Below are 18755 nucleotides of genomic sequence, written 5' to 3'. Positions count from 1 at the left end.
TGCTGGACACCAGGCCTGGGGGACCCTTTCCTTTGTCTTGCTATTCCTACCTCGGAGGGGTAACGTTCTCTGAACATACAAGCTGGCCCCTGGTCTCACTTTATGCTAGCTGAATCTCATCAAAGCCTCCAAAACCATGTATGCTGGTTGTTTTTTTTTTTTTTTTCAACTTGACACAAATCGAGACATATTTGGGAAGAGGGAATCTTAATTAAGAAAAAGACTTCCTAAGATTGGCTTGCAGGCAGGTTCATATGACATTTTCTTGCTTAATGATTGATGTGGAAGGGTCTCATGTAAGGTAAAGAAGTCTTATGCTCACCCAGAGAGCAAGGGCCAGGACAGCAGTCTAGAAACAGGCCTGAGCCTGGCTGGGGTCTACAATGGGCAGGGCTGGGGTGGGGTGGTATGGTATGGTGATTAATTGGGGATTTAGGATGTTAATGGCTTTTCCTGGAGCTGTGTGATTTCACAGCCTTATCAGGGTCAGTTTAACTCCTAAAAGCACACAACAGGACCCCAAATAGCATTTATGAAAGCAAGATGTGGAGGCATCCTAGTCCTAGAACCCAAGAGGCTGATGCAGAAGGATGGAGAGGTTGGAAGCCTGTCTGAGCTATACCATACATTCTAGGTAAACGTGGGATATATGGCAAGACAAGACAAGGCAAAGCTGCACCTGAGGTCCTTCTACCCTTAACAGTCTGCGTGTCTGTCTCCCCTCTCCATCTTCCTGTCAGCTTTCTTCCAGGTGGGGAGCACAGGATACATGACCATGAGAATGTGTCAAAGGAGAGTCAAAGAATGCGCCTGGGTGGGGAGATTCAGAGCAGAAAACCAGAAGTGGTGGGAGGGTGTGGAAAGAAGGTGAGCTGGACTCCATTTTTCAAGGTAAGAGTAAGGAAATACTGGCTGAAGCAGGATGAGTATATAAATAAATATAGCTGAAGAGAGTGGTGACAGGCGGTGCATGTGTGCATGTGTGTGTGTGTGTGTGTGTGTGCATGTGAGTGTGTGTATGTATGTATGTATGTGTGTGAGTGTGTGACAGTGTGTATGAGTGTGTGTGTGCGCAGATGTGTGTGCATGCATAGGTATGTAAGTGTATGTGTATGTAAGGATATATCTATGTGTAAGTGTGTGACAGTATGTGCATATGTGAGTGAGTGTGTGGGTGTATGTGAGTGTGTGTGTGTGTGTATGTAAGTGTATATGTGTTTGAGAGTGTGACAGTATGTATGAGTGTGAGTATATATGGGTGTGTATGGGGTATGTAAGTGTGTGTGTGAGTGAGTGTGTGTGTGGGGGAGGGGACTGCTGTTCATTTCATACCCTATTCTGTTTTTTTTTTTTTCGAGACAGGGTTTCTCTGTATAGCCCTGGCTGTCCTGGAACTCACTTTGTAGACCAGGCTGGCCTTGAACTCAGAAATCGCCTGCCCCTGCCTCTCAAGTGCTGGGATTAAAGGCATGTGCCACCACCATCCGGCTCCTACTCTGTTTTTGAGATGTTTTTGCAAGGGATTCACTTTAGGTTTAATAAAATGGTAAAATTTCAGAGGAATATTTGGTGGACCGCCAGAAGACAGGCTGAGGCCAGTAGGCCCTCTGGGGCCCCTGACAGTTCTCCTGGAAGAGATGTCAACCCTAACTTGGGGACCTGCAGGGGACAGGTGGGCAGTGAATCTCTAGCCTTCAGGGCCAGCCTGGAGGTCCTGGAGGGAGCTGACTGAGACTGCTCCATCTGGTTGGGGGGGTCGTTCTCAGGCCTATGATCTGAGTGTACAGGGAGTTTGGATCTCTACTCACAGAGGTGTCCCTGAGAACTCACAGGCTTGGTGACCTGGGTAGCCACAGCCTACCTTAGATAGCTGTCTATGTACAATCCCATGCACGTATGTGAAATGGGAAGAGGTTCTTGGTCTTAACTCTGGTCCTGTGGCTGTCTGAATAGAAATGGCCACCACAGACGCATGGGTTTGAGTGCTTGGCCCATAGGGAGTGGTACTATTAGGAGGTGTGGTCTTGTTGGAGTAGTTGTGGTCTAGTTGGAAGAAATGTTGGATGTGTGGCTTTGAGGTAGTGTATGCTCAAGCTCTGCCCAGTGTGGACTCTAGTCCCCCATGGCTGACTTCAGATAAAGATGTAGAATCCTCAGCTCTTCCAGCACCATGTCTGCTTGCATGCTGCCATTCACCCTGCCATCATGAGAATGGACTAAACCTCTGAAACTGCAGGCCAGCCCTGTCTCTTCACAGCAATGAAGTTACTAATGAAGATAGGTCCCTAGGTTGTTAGCTGCCACCACAGCCACTGGGAAGCCCACATGTCATTAGTGAGGGCTGCTCTGTTGGGTCAGGCTGGCTATATTAGCATAATACAGATTGCAGTTTTAGATTTTTAAACAGTTTTAGATTGAGTCAAGGGCTCACTGTATAGACCAGGCTAGCCTCAAACTTGCTCCCGTTGTGCCTCCACTTCCCAAGCAAGCAGCTTTCACCTTACCTAGAGATCATGGTTTGTTAATCTCAATACTATTGGTGTTTTGTACTGGTTGACCAGTTTGCGCCAGATGTTCTGGGGCTGTCCTGTCCTGTCCAGTGTAGGATGTCTAGCATTGTTTCCGGCTTCTGAGTGCCTGGAGCACCATCCCCTAGTGCTGACAGTGACAAATGCCTCCAGAATCAGATCCCAGGCTGAGAAGCACAGGGACAATGTGAGTCACACATATCCTTCAACACTGGGTAAAGCCCACAGCAGCTCACTATAAACTCTTCTGGAAAGCCGGGGTACAAGATTACAAAAACTAGGCACCCTCAATGCCAAGATACAACCCAAGTGTCATCATCCCAGGACTCTAGAGTCATCCAAGGGGAGAGGGTGGCAAAGCTCAGCTGGCTGCCACCCTCGTGCCACAGGAAGGGCCGAGACACTTCCTCAGCTGTGGCTTTTATGGCTCCCCATTTCTCTTCATCGTCTCTGCCCCTACCTCCCTTTTTTCTTCCTCCTTATCTAGTTACAGAACAATACTCAAAGATATGCTAGCTTATTTAGTCTGTTTCTTGACTGAGAACTACTTATTTCATATTTTTTACTTTAAAGTTAGAAGATATCTGAGAGTGGCGGTGATACCAGCACTTGGGGGCAGAATTAGGAAAATAAGGGGTTCAAGGTCATCATCAGCTGCATAGAGGGTCTGGGGCTAGCCTGGGTTATATAAGACCCCACCTCTCAAAACAAAGCAAAGCAAATAAAAAAATAAAAAGTTTTACAAAAACACATAAAGTAATGAATTTGCTTGTAACATTTCACACATATTTCAGAAATTTATTTTTGTGGTGTTAAATACTGTTCGGGGTCCAACATGTACTAAGCAAGTGTTCATACTAAAGCTCAGCCCAAGTCTATAGTTTTCTTAGAAACACAAGACAGACATTGTCTGTATGGTTTTCTGCCTGTATATTTTTGTTGTCATTTCTTGTGTATGTGTTTTTGTTGTTTAAGATAGGATTTGTCCATATAGCCCTGGCTGGCCTGGAATTCTCTGTAGATCAAGTTGGCCCTTAGTTCATAAGGATCTACCTGCTTCTGTTTCCTGAGTGTTGGGATTAAAGGTGTCTTCTACCACACCTGGCTCCTCTATAGTTCTTGATTCCTACTTGTGGCCTGGAGCTTTTTAGAAGAAATGAATCTTACCTGCTAGTCTGAAACTCCTCTGTGGAGTACAGACATGGGCCAGGAGAGGAGAGTTTATTGCTAGAGACACCATGACCAAGGCAACTCTTATAAAGGACATTTAATTGGGGCTGGCTTACAGTTTCAGAGGTTTGGTCCACTACCATCATAGTAGAAAGCATGGCAGTGTGCAAGCAGACAAGGAAGAACTGAGAGTTCTCCATCTTGCTTTGAAGATGCAAGATCAGCCACAAGGAGGTACTCCACTAGGGCGGAGCTTGAGCACTACAGGCTCTCAAAGCCTGCCTACACACTTCCTCCAGCAAGGCCACACCTACTTCAACAAGGCCACACCTCCTAATGGTGCCACTTCCCATGTGCCAGGCATATTTAACCCATCACAGGTGGTGACCAGGGTCCCATCCTCCAGAAAGAAACTTCCTGTGTGGTTGTCTCTTTGTTTTCTCCCTTCCCTGACCTCTTCCTCATCCTGGACATAGGAAGTAAAGTCCTTGTCCCTCCCTGATGCCACTGCCTGGGGTTTGTATCTTAGCCAGAATCTTTCCCTTCTCACCAGCCCCCCAGCCTCCCATCCCTGTGCCCGCATCCCCCTCCAGCCTCCAGTCTGCCTGTGCACTTACTATTTGGCAGAGTCATTGAGCTGATACTCCCGAGATCGGTTGAAGCACTCCTGGATCCCTGAGTCACCCCAGAGTCGCATCATGGCAGAAAGAAGTTCTGCAGAGAACGGTTCAGTGTCTTCCATACGACTCACCACGTCACACACCATCTTGGAGTCCGCCTGCAGGGACAGAGGGACACATTGCCCTGAGACCTCGGTGAGGCTTCCAATGCAATGTCTACCAGGGTAGCTGGCCCATGCCAAGATACCACTCAGTGCCTGCATGCTCAGGCATTGCAAATGGCCCCTGCTTCAAGAAAGCTCTAGAAAAGAGATTCTCAAACTGTGGGCCTTGGCCTCCTTATTGGGGTCAAAAGACCCTTTCATGGGAGTCGCCTAAGAAGATGGGAAAACACAGGTATTTACATTGCAATGCACAACTGTTAGCAAAACCACAGTTATGGAGTAGCAATGGAAACAATTTTATGGTTGGGATCACCACAACATGAGAAACTGTATTAAAGGTTCGCAGCATTAGGAAGTTTGGGGAGTACTGCTCTGGAGTAACAAACGCCATGCTCAGGCTCAGCTCTCGATATTCCTGTTCCCCAAACTCCTCTACTTCCATCTGTCTGAAAACGAGGCTTTTGCACAGGATTTATTTCCCCCTTGGGCAGAGGAATAATATTTTAAAGCATGTCTTCTTGGGCTAGAGATGTAATTTCCTATTTTCTTATCAGGGAGCAAGTCCTTGGAACTTGTCTCTACCTGGGAAAGGGTCTGGTTATTTGAGAACTCTTCTTGGCTTAGGGACTGGACCTGGGTGGAGTTACACTTTACAGGTATGTGAAGCGAATCCTCCCATAGATGCTTAAAACTCATATCAATACTGACTGAATCACAAGAACTTGGCCCTTAAATGTTTTACTTGGGTCTTGCTGTGTAATACCAGCTGGCCTTGAACTCCTGACTTTCCCACCTCAGCTTGGTCCTGAGATTACATGTGTATGCCACCATGCCCAGCTTAAAATGTAAGTTTTCTTATTTGTACTCAGTTCTCTGTGCTCTGCGGCCATCAGGCCTGCTATGCAATCCAGGAGTGGGAAGAGATGACCAGTAGCATCCAGGCTTGCTCCTGCCCCTCATCTGAGGGGCACAGCTGAATGCGCTTAAGGCACATGAGTAGAGACCAAAGTTCTTGACAGGGAAAGTCCTGGGTAATCCACAGGCTCCTCAAGCCCACTCCTCAGCTAAGGAACACGCAGGGTTCACTTGTTTTCAGAGGTGATAAGAATTTAGAATAAGCGTATGAACACTATTGTCGCAAAGGCTCTTGGGAGCCACAGGGCTACTCTTTTGCCACAGCTGTGCACACACCAGCAGCTCTGTACGGCTTACCAAGGACAGTCACGCACGCACACACACACACACACACACACACACACACACACACACACACACACACACACANCACGCACACACACACACACACACACACACACACACACACACACACACACACACACACACATACACACTGCTTGCTTAGACCTTCACAATCACCTGAGCTATGACAACAGTATGATTGGCTGCTTCCTCAGTTTCTGTCCATTTCTCTACCCTGTAGTCAGAATGTGTCTCCTGCTTTCCAAAGCTGCGGCTACAGTGTTAGTTAGCTAGTGAGGAATTAGGCTGGCGGGTCATTCGGAATGGTCTTTCCTCACCAGAAGCTTATAAAACTGGGGACTGCAACTGGGGCTCCTGGACACTGGCCAGGATAATGGGATCTGAGTTGAAACGTGGGCCATAGGTGGAGGAGACATGCCTTCTGCACTATTGGAATAATAATAATAATAATAATAATAATAATAATAATAATAATAGATACCGCTCTATCTGCAAGCTCAGAATTTGTGAGGCAGGCAGGTGGTTTCAGGCCAGTTAGGACCACACATCAAGACTGTCTCAGAGAAAGACAGATATGGGAGAAGGGTGGACGGGGATCAAACCTTGTAAGATTTGTAAGATTTCTACTTAGGAAGACTTTCTGGTACAGAACAAAGACTACTGTCTCCTCTCTTTATTCCCTTTAGAGTTGATTCAAATGGGTCTGTTGACACCATCTGGAAAGGCAGTCAGTCCTAGAGACATGAGGATCAGTATGAAGCTGTCTGGAGTGTGAGTTGATACAGCAGTTCCTTCCCATGGCCACTGGCCACTTGCACTCCCTGAGAGTGTTTCTTACTCTGTACAGAACCCTACCTCCTTTCTAGAAATTATTATTTTATGTGTGTAGGTACCTGCATGTATATCTGTGTACCATGTGTGTGCTCATGGAGGCCAGCAGAGGGCATAGGGTTCCCTGGCATAGCCAGTGCTCCCAACTGCTGAGCCATCTGTCCAGCCCCCTCTGTCTGGGCGCCTCATTTGAGTTCTCTCAACAGAGGGAAACTCAGATAACAGGACTTCCCGTGGTTCTCAGTATGACACAGGGTGGCAGGGTGTGGATTCCAACAGGATACCTATTTCCTGCTTCCATTGGTTACCATGGGCCCCTGCTACCACCAGGAATGTGCCTGAACTCTCCCCTTCACCCCGGCAGTGGCCTTGGGATACATACACAGGGCAGAACCCATAGCAGGTCTCTGAGCCAAGTAGCTGAGTTTAGGGGAGGGCTGTTCCATGTGTTGGCTGTGGCACTTGGTAACATAGCACCTATGGGTGTTCGCCAGTGCTACCGAGGGGTTAAGGGACCCAGGAACATTGCTTCTCTGTTTCTTTCTCAAGATTGTATTTTTAGAGGCTTTATCACAGGTTGAGAGACACAGATCTTAGGGGACACACCCTTGTAAGCTTGTTCCATTTGAAAATTCCTGGGCTAACAATATACACGTCACTAGAGGACAGACGGAAGGAGCAGTGGAGAGTCAGAATGGAAGCTAATGGGTTCGCCTGGGCTGGGTAGACAGTGTCCAGCATCTTGCCTTCCAATTTTTGCCTGTGTAGCTCTGCTTTGAGCCCTTTCAAACCCAGCAGATACACCGTTTAGCTAGCTAGTTGGGGAAGTGAGTGAGTGGTGTGACAGTCCTCAGCATCCTCTGGGGTGGGAGACACAGGAAAGAGCTCAACACCTGAAGGGTCTGTGGCAAACAGAAGGTTCTGTGGAGTGGGAGCGAAGACTTCTCTGGAGCCCTGCTGTCTGACTGGTGGCTCTTTTCTTTGTTCGAACCTGGCTATTGCCTAAGGTTTATGAGAAAGTTGTCCGCTGTGTTCTTCCTGCTTGCTCCAGGAAGGAAGTGACTCCTGGCAGGAGACTGGAGGGGCACGCCCACCATGCCAACCAAGATACATCGCTTTGAGGACAGTGTTCCAAACACCTGGGTCTCTAAAAACACCTGATTACCCCCACCGTCCGGGGGAGTGTTCACTAAGGCAACCTGGTTTTCCAGGGTCGTTCTGGAAAATGGGTGAGTCTGGACATTTGGTGCCCCAGGCAGCCAGAATGACTCAAGGAGGGGTGGGTGGAAAAGGGGGAGCAGCCTCCACCTGAAGCTAAAAACAGCTGCGGGACCTGTGTGACTCAGGAATGTGCTTCTGCTTGCTCTGCCTGGCCTGGCTGCCCTTGGGGCATCGCTGAATTCTCTAGGTCTGTCTTACTACCTGTGAGAGCAGACAGTGGACCTAGCTAGATTTCCCAAGATCCTCAAACCCCATTTCCCTAGGAGCCTGTCAGTCCAGTGCATTGACAGATTTAGAACAGGGCAGGGCTCAAGGGGCTCATGGGGCAGGCCAGGCAAGGCTGCTGGTGCGTCAGAATCATTCTCCAATCCGAGTGGCCAGAGCTATGTCACACCCAGCGTAGAGGATGTGAGGGGTACACAGAGTCTGCACGTAGATAAGCTGTGGGCCCCTAGAAGGCTACCTTGTCCCCAGATGTGGGATGTGGAATATGTGGAATTTTATGCTTTCTGCCTGCAGCTGTGGTAGGGGCTGTCCTAGGGTTCTCCACACACAGCTCAGGGGTCCAGACTTTTCCCTCCTCCCCATGGAAGCTGAGAGGGAGGGGCCCATGCTAGCCCCTGTCTGTCCCTGTCCCCTCTCATCTGCCCTAGCTGTGAAGTTACCTCTCATGCTACCCACCTGGCAGAGAAGCCAGACAGAGGCCATGGACAGCTGCTTGCATTCTTTCCCTGTGTCCTCACCAGCTTCTGGGGACCTAAGTCTTGCTCTCTGCAGCATGGGTACCACACAGCCAGAGATCACTGGTGTCCTAACACCAAGACTCCCTTCTTTAGAAAAAGAACCCCCATTTTTGTTTGTTTGTTTGTTTTTGAGACATTTCTTTGTATAGCCGTGGCTGTTCTGGAACTCACTCTGTAGACCAGGCTAGCCTCAAACTTAAGAGTTCTGCCCGCTTTTGCCTCCAAAGTGCTGGGATTAAGGGTGTGCACCACCATTGCCCAGCAGAACCCCAAATTTTTATCTGGGCACAATGGCATACAACTAAAAGGGTGCCCATCTTAATGATTCAAGCAGTTTGGATGGTCACTCAACAAATCCCCCAACAGAAGTAGGCTCAAGCAGAACAAGAAGTTACCATTTTAAAGAAATGACCCAGGGCCAGTCCCTTCCACCTGTAGTTGATCTCTGGGACCGACCCACACTGTGGGAGGAGACTCCTACTCTCTGAGATCCACAGACATGCTAAGTTCCCCTCTTCTCTGCACACTAAATAAATAAAATAAATAAATAAGTAAATAAGTAAAGTTTTTAAGTAAATAAAGACATTATCCATGAGGCCGAGGAAACTTCTCAGTAATAGAATGCTTAACGAAACCATGAGTCTCATATCTCACTTCCTAGCACTGTGCATGAATGAATTAATGAATAAGTAATAATCAGAAGGGACACCTTTTCCTCCCCCCCTTCCTTCCTAGTTCTCGGAGCTTACTATATGGTGGCTGGAGCTCCGGCAGCTGGGTGGCATCATCATTTAGGAAAGGTGGGACAGTGATCTGAAAAGAATCCAGGTCCTGACAACTGCATGCAAGTTGTGCTAACATCATGTCAACGGCCTAGTTTTTAATTTTAAAACAAAATTTCTCTCATATTTCAACAACTGTTTTCAGAGTATCCACAACCAAACCTAATGTAAGTGCTTATGAGCTGTTTGTTTCTGAATAGCTTCTGTTCTCCCTGTTTGTATTCTTGGGTCGTTTCCCATTGTTCCTAAGTTCTGACATCGTCATCATGTTCCACTAAGTGCATCCACCTGCCTGTCTTCAGAGTCTCCGATCGCCCCACCAATGGGTCCTAGCCATACATGACTGCCCTCAGGCCCCAGGGAATGGGGCTCACCCCAACCACCATCTTGTCTAGGTTCCTAAGACAAGATCACTCTCCAGCACCTTTCCCCCCCTCCCCCAATATGGCTCCACAGCACTGTGCCCTCCTGCTGGTCACAGATGTGAACAGATGTGCTGTGCTCAGAGAAAATAAGGTCTGGCAAAGCATAGACCTATCCTTGGGGTAGATGCATGAGGTGCTGCAGTCCAAGTGTTTGAGTTCTCCCAAACTCCTCTGTTGAGATCTCAACTCCCAGGATGATGGTGTAGGAGTCACCATGCAGGTATGACTGGATTTCGAAGACAGAGTCTTCATGAATGGGACTAATGTCCTTCTAAGAGACCCAAGAGAGAAACCCTTACCCCTTCGACCATGTGGAACAAGGATAGAGCAAGAAGATTGTCTGTAAACCAGGAAGTGGTGCCCCACAGACTGAGAAATCTGCCAGCAGCTCGACCTTGGAACTCCAGAATTGAGAGAAACACACGTCTGCTGCCTGAGTCGCCCAGTCTGTGGTGACTGAGGTCACAGCTGCCTGAGACGATGAAGATGCCAGGTCTGGCCTCCTGGACATTAGGAGTGGACACTTGTGGAGCTACCATCACTAGAGATGCTGTGGGATCCTGCCTGGGCTGGAATGCAGGAGGCACAGCAAGGGCCAGCTTCTAGCAGGAGGCAGGCCGCCTTCCTCGCCCGCTGGCCAGGCCCTTCCTGCTGATGCTGTTCTCTGCATTTCCACTCTTGTCTGCTGTCAGCAGAACCCAGGGTTCCCAGGAGGAAGACACGGCCTTCCTCAAGCCAGTCTGAGTGTGGATGGGGCTGACCTTAGCTTCTGATTTGGGGACATACACACATGCTCTAGATAATTCTACTGGCCCATGTAAAGTTTAGGGTGAACTAATATTGTCAAATTAGGTTTACAACCAACCACAGTACCTCAGAATATTTGTTGAAACAATCCATAAAGAATCCTAAAGCCTGCAGGAGTTGTGGAGTGGTCACTGATGAAGACACAGCCAAGACAGGGCTAGATCAATGTTGAAAAAATAAGTCAGTGCCTGGATTCTATTGTGCCAGCAACCATGTATGCCACTGGGCTTCCTGGCAGAGTTTCCTGGTCCCCTCTTTTGTTAAATTTAAAGGGACACACTGTTTGAATGGTAACTTTATGTTTGAACTCATATCTTAATAGTCCTGGCTGTTCTACCTCCTAACCAACCAGGCTCAAATTACGGCTTCTGTGAAGACCTCTTTCCTGTGGCTGTAGCCCCAGTGCTCTTCTGGCATCTGAGTGCCCTCTTCTCTAACTGTGGACAGCACTCTGGACTTGGTATCTCCATTCTGTAAAGTTTCTTGCCTGAATGGCTCCTATTCTCCCCGAGTGCTGGGATGACACACCAGTGTTAGGGGCTGGCTATGTGCTGGACCGGAGAGTGCAGTAGAACTCAGCTGGTAGTCCTGGAAGGAGTTTGTAGATGTGTGGTTGCCTGGGCTTGAGGGCAGGAGCCCCTTACTGTATGTGTCACTATTCCTACTGTCCCAAGGCTGGCTGTAGAGCAGAAACAGAAGAGAAGCATTTTCTCCCACTGGAAAGAGACTATAACCATCCTTGCTCTGTGGAAAGGCCTGGCCACCCACCCAGGGCCCAGACTTGGTCTCAACCTAGGCTCCCAGTGTAAGCAGTGGTCCAGTGTCTTTGCTATGAATGGGGATGACAACATCCTTGCTTTCTCCACAGGGTCGTTGTGTGAAACAACAGGACACACAGCGTAGGACTGCCGGGCTAGCATCTCCTCAGTGGATGGGCATGCGCTTGCCCACCTCTTGAGCTGCTGTGAGCATGTGCAGTGAGCACGACTACCACAGTGACAGGGCCAGGGTGTCAGGACCGTCCTCAGGGACAGCTGGGACTGGAGGGCTGAACAACAGTCAAGCACTGCTCTTATCTACTTAGGGTCAGGGGAGAAGCTGTGGCTTCTAGAAGTCACCAGCAAGATACCGCCCCCCCCCTTTTTTTTAATCACACCAATAACAAAAAACTCATCATGGCCACTCTTACTGTTTTAAATAGTATACCCTTTCTGCTTAAATGGTTCTTACTCCTAATGCAGAAGTACAAATGGACGGATAGAATGCAGTGTGGATGAGAATCACTTTGAAGGACCTCAGGGCTCTAGACAGCTCCTTGTGGAGACCTGTGCATGACAGCGGGTGGTGGGCAGGAGATTGGGGGGATGCAGCTTGGCCACGGTCCCCAGAAGCAGGCTGCCTTAGGCCCTTGCTGGGGAGCAGAGAATGTCCAGGGTGGTATCAGGGTAGTGATGCCCTTGAACTGGAGGCACATAGTAGATGCCCTTCTATGAAGCATGGGCTACGAGACCAAGGGCTGCAGGGTAGATCCTGAGCATGTGTTGCAAGCAGCACTCAGATCTTATGTCAGGTCAGCCAGTGGGACAGCCTGTTGGTACCCAGGGAGATTGTTGTTCCAGAGTCGTCTCCAGCTGGTCTCTAGAGCTAGAATCCACTAGGGGAGAGAGTTGTAAGTTCCCAGGGCCCAGTGAGGACCTGTCCACTGTGCATATTGGCTCCCACTTGCTGGGCCACAGGCAGTCTCTATGCTGACTTCTGCTCCAGCGTCTCAGAGATGTAGTGATGCTTGTCTGAATCCCAGGGTGAGCATTGGTAATGGTCAAGTGAAGTCAACTTTGGCCTCATATCTTCCACCCCAACACCATCTGCTCCAGGAGCTTACAAGGTGCCAGACACATTGTTTGAAGGCATGCAGGCAAGGCGTACCTCTCAAGAGCAGAGGTACAAAAGGTAACAGTGGAGAGGAATAGGCATCTTCAGTTGGTGACCCGGGTTCAAGTCCTGGCCCTGAGCCTGTTTGCCAGTGGCCTTGGACAGACCACATAGCTGGCTAGAGCCTCTGCTCTCCTCCTGGTACCCAGTGACAAGGCTATTTGTGCAGATGAGCCGGGCTGAAGATGTGACAAAGCTCTGCGGCATGAAAGAGCCCCGCAAATGCTAGTTATTATGAGCAGAGATGAAGTGCCTCAGACACAAACAACAAGCTGACATAAATAAGCCTGCTTTGTACAAGACTTTCCAGGCAGGCATGATAATCTTGATAACAATAATCATAGTAATTATAATAATAACCCCTTCCATCTGAGTAGCTGCTTTGGATCGCTCAGAGTTTTCCTCCATCTCTAATCTTTGAGGCCAAGTGAAATGGAAGTGCGAGCATGGGCGCGCGTCCCCCCCTCCCCCCCAGCTCTCCAGCTGCAGCCAAGGCCTTCATTGGCCCCACCTTGCCCCATGTGCTGCAGTTGTCTCCATCACCACCAGAGGGCAGGAGAGCACAGACCAACAAGAGGAACCGGGTGCCACAGACTGGACAGGGCAGGGCCTGGCCCAGTGAGCCAGGGCTTTGTTATTGGACTGCTGGCTTGCAGCCATGGGTCAAAGGGCAGACACCCCAGATGCTAAGACCCTACCGAGACACTGCAGTTCCAGCAGGCAGAGAGCATTAGGGTGGCATTCTGAAAACTGCCAGCCACATCTGGCTAAGGCCTGTACACGTGAGAAAGCAACCCCCTGTCCTTTACTCACAGTCTTCTGCTCTACACCGAGCCTTAGAACTCAGCCCTTCAAGGGGGAGCAGCAGTCTGCTCCCTCCCATCCCCAGCAGGGTTTGCTCTTCTGGCCCCTGATCTATTTATGGCCTTCAGTAGAAGTGGCACCCACCACCATCCATTTTAGATGTGATGGCACGTCTTTGGCAATAGCAGTAATTGAGACAGACCAGGCACTTGGTGGCTAGAACTAGATGTACTTAGAACTTCTCACCTTTGAGCTCAAGGCTCTGAGCAATACCTGTGCCTGCAGCACACTGTCAGCTCACAGGGTCTCTGGGGTTGCAGGGCTGTGTGTGTCCAGCATATACTGTGGGGGAGAGGAACTTCATGATTCCCTCCAAAGACCCTGCAGCAAGATGGTGAATTCTACAGCCTTGCCTTCTCTCTCCAGTTAAGACAATGCCCCTGCTGGTCTCCCATACCCCTGCCCTCCACACAGCCCTTTTCTAGATATCAGCCTGTGGATGTCCCCATGGCACACAGGTGGGCCTGGGCTCACACAGGGTGCTGGTCTCCCTCATGAGGCAGTGTGGGGTTCTGTGGTGGAGCAGCTGTGGCAAGGGGAAATGCTTCCTGCAGAGTTTCTGATTGAGCTGCAAATCTGGAGCCCCACTAGTACTGTGTACAAGAGACTTGGTGGAGGCAAGAGGAGGTGCAGGGGCGGGGTGGGGCGGGGCAGGGGGCAGGATGGGATCATCAAATGCAGCAACAGTAGTAGTCGGTTCAACCTTCATGGGCAGTGGTGTGTGTCACCCAGCTTCTACAGGTTCCAAGCACAGTAAGTAATGGTATTCGCTCAAAGCTCCAACCCTTTACCCTTTGGGGCTCCAGTTCTCCTCCTGACGCTCTTCTTCTCAGCTTTGGTGAATGAAACAGAAAATTTCAAATAATGCTGCCCCCTACCTCCCGCCCTGTGTCCTCTCTTCTGAGCCCAGTGTTTTAAGAAAGGACAAAAGAACTCAAATCGGATAGACAGAATTTCTAAGAAATAAACAGGAGCGGATTCAGATTATCCACAGAGAGCTTGGTCAAAGAGAGAAAAGTGATAATGGCCAACCTCATAGCCTCCGAATACAGAGCAACAGAGATGAATGGTTTAATTAGGGCTGCCTAGCCAGCAGATATTAGCAACCCAATTAGGGAAGAGAAAAGATGGATTCTGGGACTCCACACACACGATGGGGAAGGCAGAGGCAGGATGTGAGGCTGACAGTTTGGCAGACTGGTGCCTCTCTCCAGATCATTCACGGACACCCCTCGCAGACCCAGTTTCTGCACCATTCATCTGAGTGGTCAGACACTTCCACGCTGGACCAGTGAGATGGTTCAGTGGGCAAAGTTCTTGCTGCCAAGCTTGACAACTTGAGTTTGGTCCTTGGGACCCACTTGGTACAAGGAGAAATCACCTTCCAAAAGTTGTCCTCTGACCTCTACATGTAGCACACACATGTAGCACACACAGACACACTTTCAATAAATAAATAAATAAATAAATGTAAAAAGAAAAAGAAAAAAGGGTTGGAGTAGGAGTACCCAGCCTTCTGAGCCAACCTGGACAACTCAGTAAGACCCCACTCCATAGTGAAGAGAGCGGGGTGAAGGTGCACCTTAGTGGGAGAGTTTCCCCCACCCTGGGTTCAGTTCTAACAGCAGCATCAGCAGCAACAGCACAGTACATACACAGCTGCTTCATATTGTGGAGAATTCTAAAGAGTAATTTTCTGAAAAAGGGTAGGAAAGTATTTCTTCCTTTTAAAACTATGTATTTGTGTAAAGGACTCCATTTTCTATACTCAGGATAACACATTACACATCACAGCAGATCAAGTGCAAAACCTCATCAGATGGAGCCACCTTCTGCAGGCAAGGTTTTAACGTGATCTGTGAAGATAAGAAGTTATGTCATTCTTCATACTAAAAAAATATTTTTGGAAAATTTCATAAAGTTATATTTATATAAGCAGTTAATGAGTTTATCATATTTATTATTTTTGTAGTTCTAAAGTAAAATCCAGGCCTGGCTCACGCACTTTACCACTGAGTCACTCCCCAGCCTCGGTACCTAACTATCTGCCTGAGCTGGTCATGGACCTCCAGGCTCGAGTGAGCCTCTCACTTCTAGGTCTTAAGAGCTGCTATGTCCAGAAATTACTATTAATTTTTAAATGAGGAAATACTTAAAACTTTCTTGATTCTAACAACTACTTCCCTCTTCTTCTCCTCCTTCTCCTTCTTCTCCTCCTCCTCCTCTTCCTTTCTTCTCCTTCTTCCTCCTTCTCCTTCAATGTGTATGGGTGTTTTGCCTGCATATATGTCTGCGTACTATGTGCACGCCTGGTGCCCGTGGATACTGGATGCCTTGAACTGGAGTTACAGATGATTGTGAGAGCTGGGAATTGAACTTGGGTCCTCTGAAAGAGCAGTCAGTGCTCTTAACTGCTGAGACATCTCTCCAACTTCCTAGTTCTAACCTCTAATGCAATCACACATAAAATCTAACGCACACAAGCGCAGATTAGGTACGTCTGAAAACTGGTAGACCAGGCTTTTCTTTCCCCAACACCTTCCTAACTTCTGCCCAAGTCCTGCGTCAGCCGGTGACTAATACTAGTTTTCTTATACACATCTTTGTACTTTATAAATGTCATATTCCTATGGAAAATGGAGAATCTGTATAAAGCAGTCTAAGTCGAAGGCACCCATAAAAATAACCACAGTGACAGCAGGACGCTATTTTAGTTTTAATTCGAGCAGGCCCCATGGGCTGGTGCAGGCTCCCAGTCTGAGGCCCTTCATTCACTCCGTGTCAGGGTCTCTGGGTCTCGGGTGTTATGGGTGCATGAGCATCTATCTGCCTGAGACTCAACCTGAGAGGCTGAAGAAGAGAGATGTGCTCTCTGATTTAGACCCCGCCACCACACACTTGTGACTCTGTTCCTCTGGCCCAATCCCATCTCCCAGACTGGTGGCATGTGCCTCAAGGGGCTCTGAGTAGATCTTACAGGACCTCCAGTAAGCTGTGGGAAGTATAGCTGCTGAGGCTTCCATCTGCTGAAGGGTGGCAGACAGTCTCATGGGTTGAGAGGAAGGCTGGAAGCTACGGCCAGCACTTGGGGAGTCTCAGGCGGGTGCATGTGGTTGCCAGATGTCGATACTGCGTGTTTTCCTTAACCATTTCTACCTTGTCCTTTTGAGACAGGATCTCTCAGTGAGCCAGAAGCTCACTGGCTGAGCGGATCTCAGGTTCTCGTGCATGTGTGGATGGAGCTGTCTCCCCAGCCTGTGGACTCCGTTTCTTTAAAAGGCGCCAAATGTTGCCACTGCCTCTACTTTATTATCAGAGAAACTGATGTAGATTGGGTTCCAAGATTTGAATGTCACTTGGCCAGTAGGGAGCCCAACCCTTGGCTCCAGAGCAACACCACAGGCCACATACAGCACTGCTTTCCACTGTGGTCTGCCTGTCTTGTCTTTCCAGGCCTGGTAAAGGAGGTGTGGCCATGTCCCAGTGGAGGGGTGGGTGGGAGCCTGCCTTATCCTGTTCCCTCGGGACAGGTCTTCTGCAGGAAAAGCTGGCCCCTGGGAGACTCTCTTGCTGTCTCCACTGCTCTCCTCAGCACTGCCCTAAGAGATCAGAGTTCCTGGAAGGCCTGGGTGGTGCCTACCCTGGGGACCCAGGGTTAGTGTGTTGACTCCAGCAGTGTTTACATGAGGCAGGTGGGGTGGTGACAGGTGTAAAAAACAGGATGACTAATAGTCCTATCAGCTACAACATAGGTGAGGGAGAGAGCAGCTGTGGCCGAGTACCAGCTGGGTCAGGCTGAGGTCGCAGCCCATTGCCCTGGGTGAGGTAGAAGGTGGCAGCCATGGAGGTGCCAGGGTTGGGTGCCCACTCCCCAAGCTCTAGAGTGGCAAGGAGGAAGGAGGGGTAGGCAGCACCTTGTAGTGTCTAGGCCAGCCCAGGGGCAGCTGGGTAGAGCTGTTTCATAGTGGATGCCACTGGCCTGGAAACATTTTCTGGGGTCCAGAGTGAGGGTGATCACTTCCTTTTCACTTGGTCCTTCGCATCCTGCTTCTCCCTGCCACGACGCGGGTCCAGGCCTGGAGGGTAAGGGTGATGGGCTCTCGGCTTCACAAGAGAAGCTTGGTGCTTCAGGAGCACCAGAGCTGCAGTGGTGTGTGTGCCCTTCCCACTTTGGGGAGAGGGGCCTTGGCTCAAGCTGCCATTCACCCATGGCACTAGGGCCACTTAACAGGCCACAAGATGCCGCCAGGGCTCTGGCTCCACTCTCCAAGGTCCTTCAGGTTCTGTCCTCTCACTCCATGGTATCCCCACCCCTACCCCGCTTCCATCTCTATGTAGTAGGATACAGGACTCACTAATGTCCCTTGGCCAGCAGGGCTCTGAAGCCCAACCCTTGGCTCCAGAGACAACATCACAGGCCACATAAAGCACTGCTTCTCACTGTGGCCTGCCTGTCTTGTTTTCCCAGGCCTGGTGGAAGTGGTGGGGCCATGTCCTGGGGGGGGGGGGGGGGGGATGGATTGAGGGAGGGGATGGATGGGAGCCTGCCTATCCCAATCCCTCTAGGCAGGGTCTATCCAGGTGTTTGCTACACCACTGGCATCTTTACTAATATTTCTCTCTATTATGTCGTTCTTTCCCTTGCTTCTGTCCCCTTGCAAGGTGCTCAGCCTCTCCTTAAGATTGTAGGTTACTGGGCACAATCGCTCTTTTGCGTTAAAGAGAAACAGATGAAATAACACATCAACGGGGGGAGAGAGGTGAGGTTTCTGGAGTCGCAAGCTATCAGTACCATGACACCCATGCTCTCCATGCCCCAAGGGAGAAGGTCATGCTCCACCCTGAACACTCCAGGGCACACAGTAGGCATGCAGTAAGAAAGGTCATGCTCCACCCTGAACACTCCAGGGCACACAGTAGGCATGCAATAAGAAAGGTCATGCTCCACCTTGCACACTCCAGGGCACACAGTAGGCATGCCGTGTTAAATTGCACACCTTTAAGCACCTGTTAAATTTCTGCTGCATTTTATTCCACTCTAGCTATGATTCACTTAGTATCTGCTACTAAATGTCTTTCTATTTAAACATACTTTGGACAAAAGGAAATGTAGCATAACCTATAAAATCTACACAGAGATTTTGAGGGGTAGAGGTGTTAAGGATTGAACTTGAAACCTGGCCCATGCTAGGCAACCATTCAACTGCTGATTCCTAAAAAGACGTTTGATGCATTGAAATAACTTGAAATAAAAACTGTATGCAACCCCATGTTCATCCATCTAGCTAAAAGCATCTGATTCCTTCACATTAGGGAGCACTTACCCAGAACTCTGATCCCTTCACACTAGGGAGCACTTACCCAGGACTCTGATTCCTTCACATTAGGGAGCACTTACCCAGGACTCTGATCCCTTCACATTAGGGAGCACTACCCAGGACTCTGAT

General features: G+C 49.2%; 1 protein-coding gene across 4 annotated transcripts in view; it reads right to left on the bottom strand.

Moving 5' to 3' along the window:
• Nucleotides 1-18755, bottom strand: part of Gnao1 (G protein subunit alpha o1) — a 156894-nt gene that overhangs the window by 20153 nt on the left and 117986 nt on the right. For all 4 annotated transcript variants that reach the window (XM_021220872.2, XM_029532350.1, XM_029532348.1 and 1 more), the window contains exon 4: nt 4316-4476. In XM_021220872.2, coding sequence (XP_021076531.1) covers nt 4316-4476 — 161 coding nt within the window. The remainder of the gene's footprint in view (nt 1-4315; nt 4477-18755) is intronic.

This window comes from Mus pahari, chromosome 20 (assembly GCF_900095145.1).
Source record: "Mus pahari chromosome 20, PAHARI_EIJ_v1.1, whole genome shotgun sequence".
NCBI lineage: Eukaryota > Metazoa > Chordata > Mammalia > Rodentia > Muridae > Mus > Mus pahari.
This window is presented reverse-complemented; position numbering and strand designations above follow the sequence as displayed.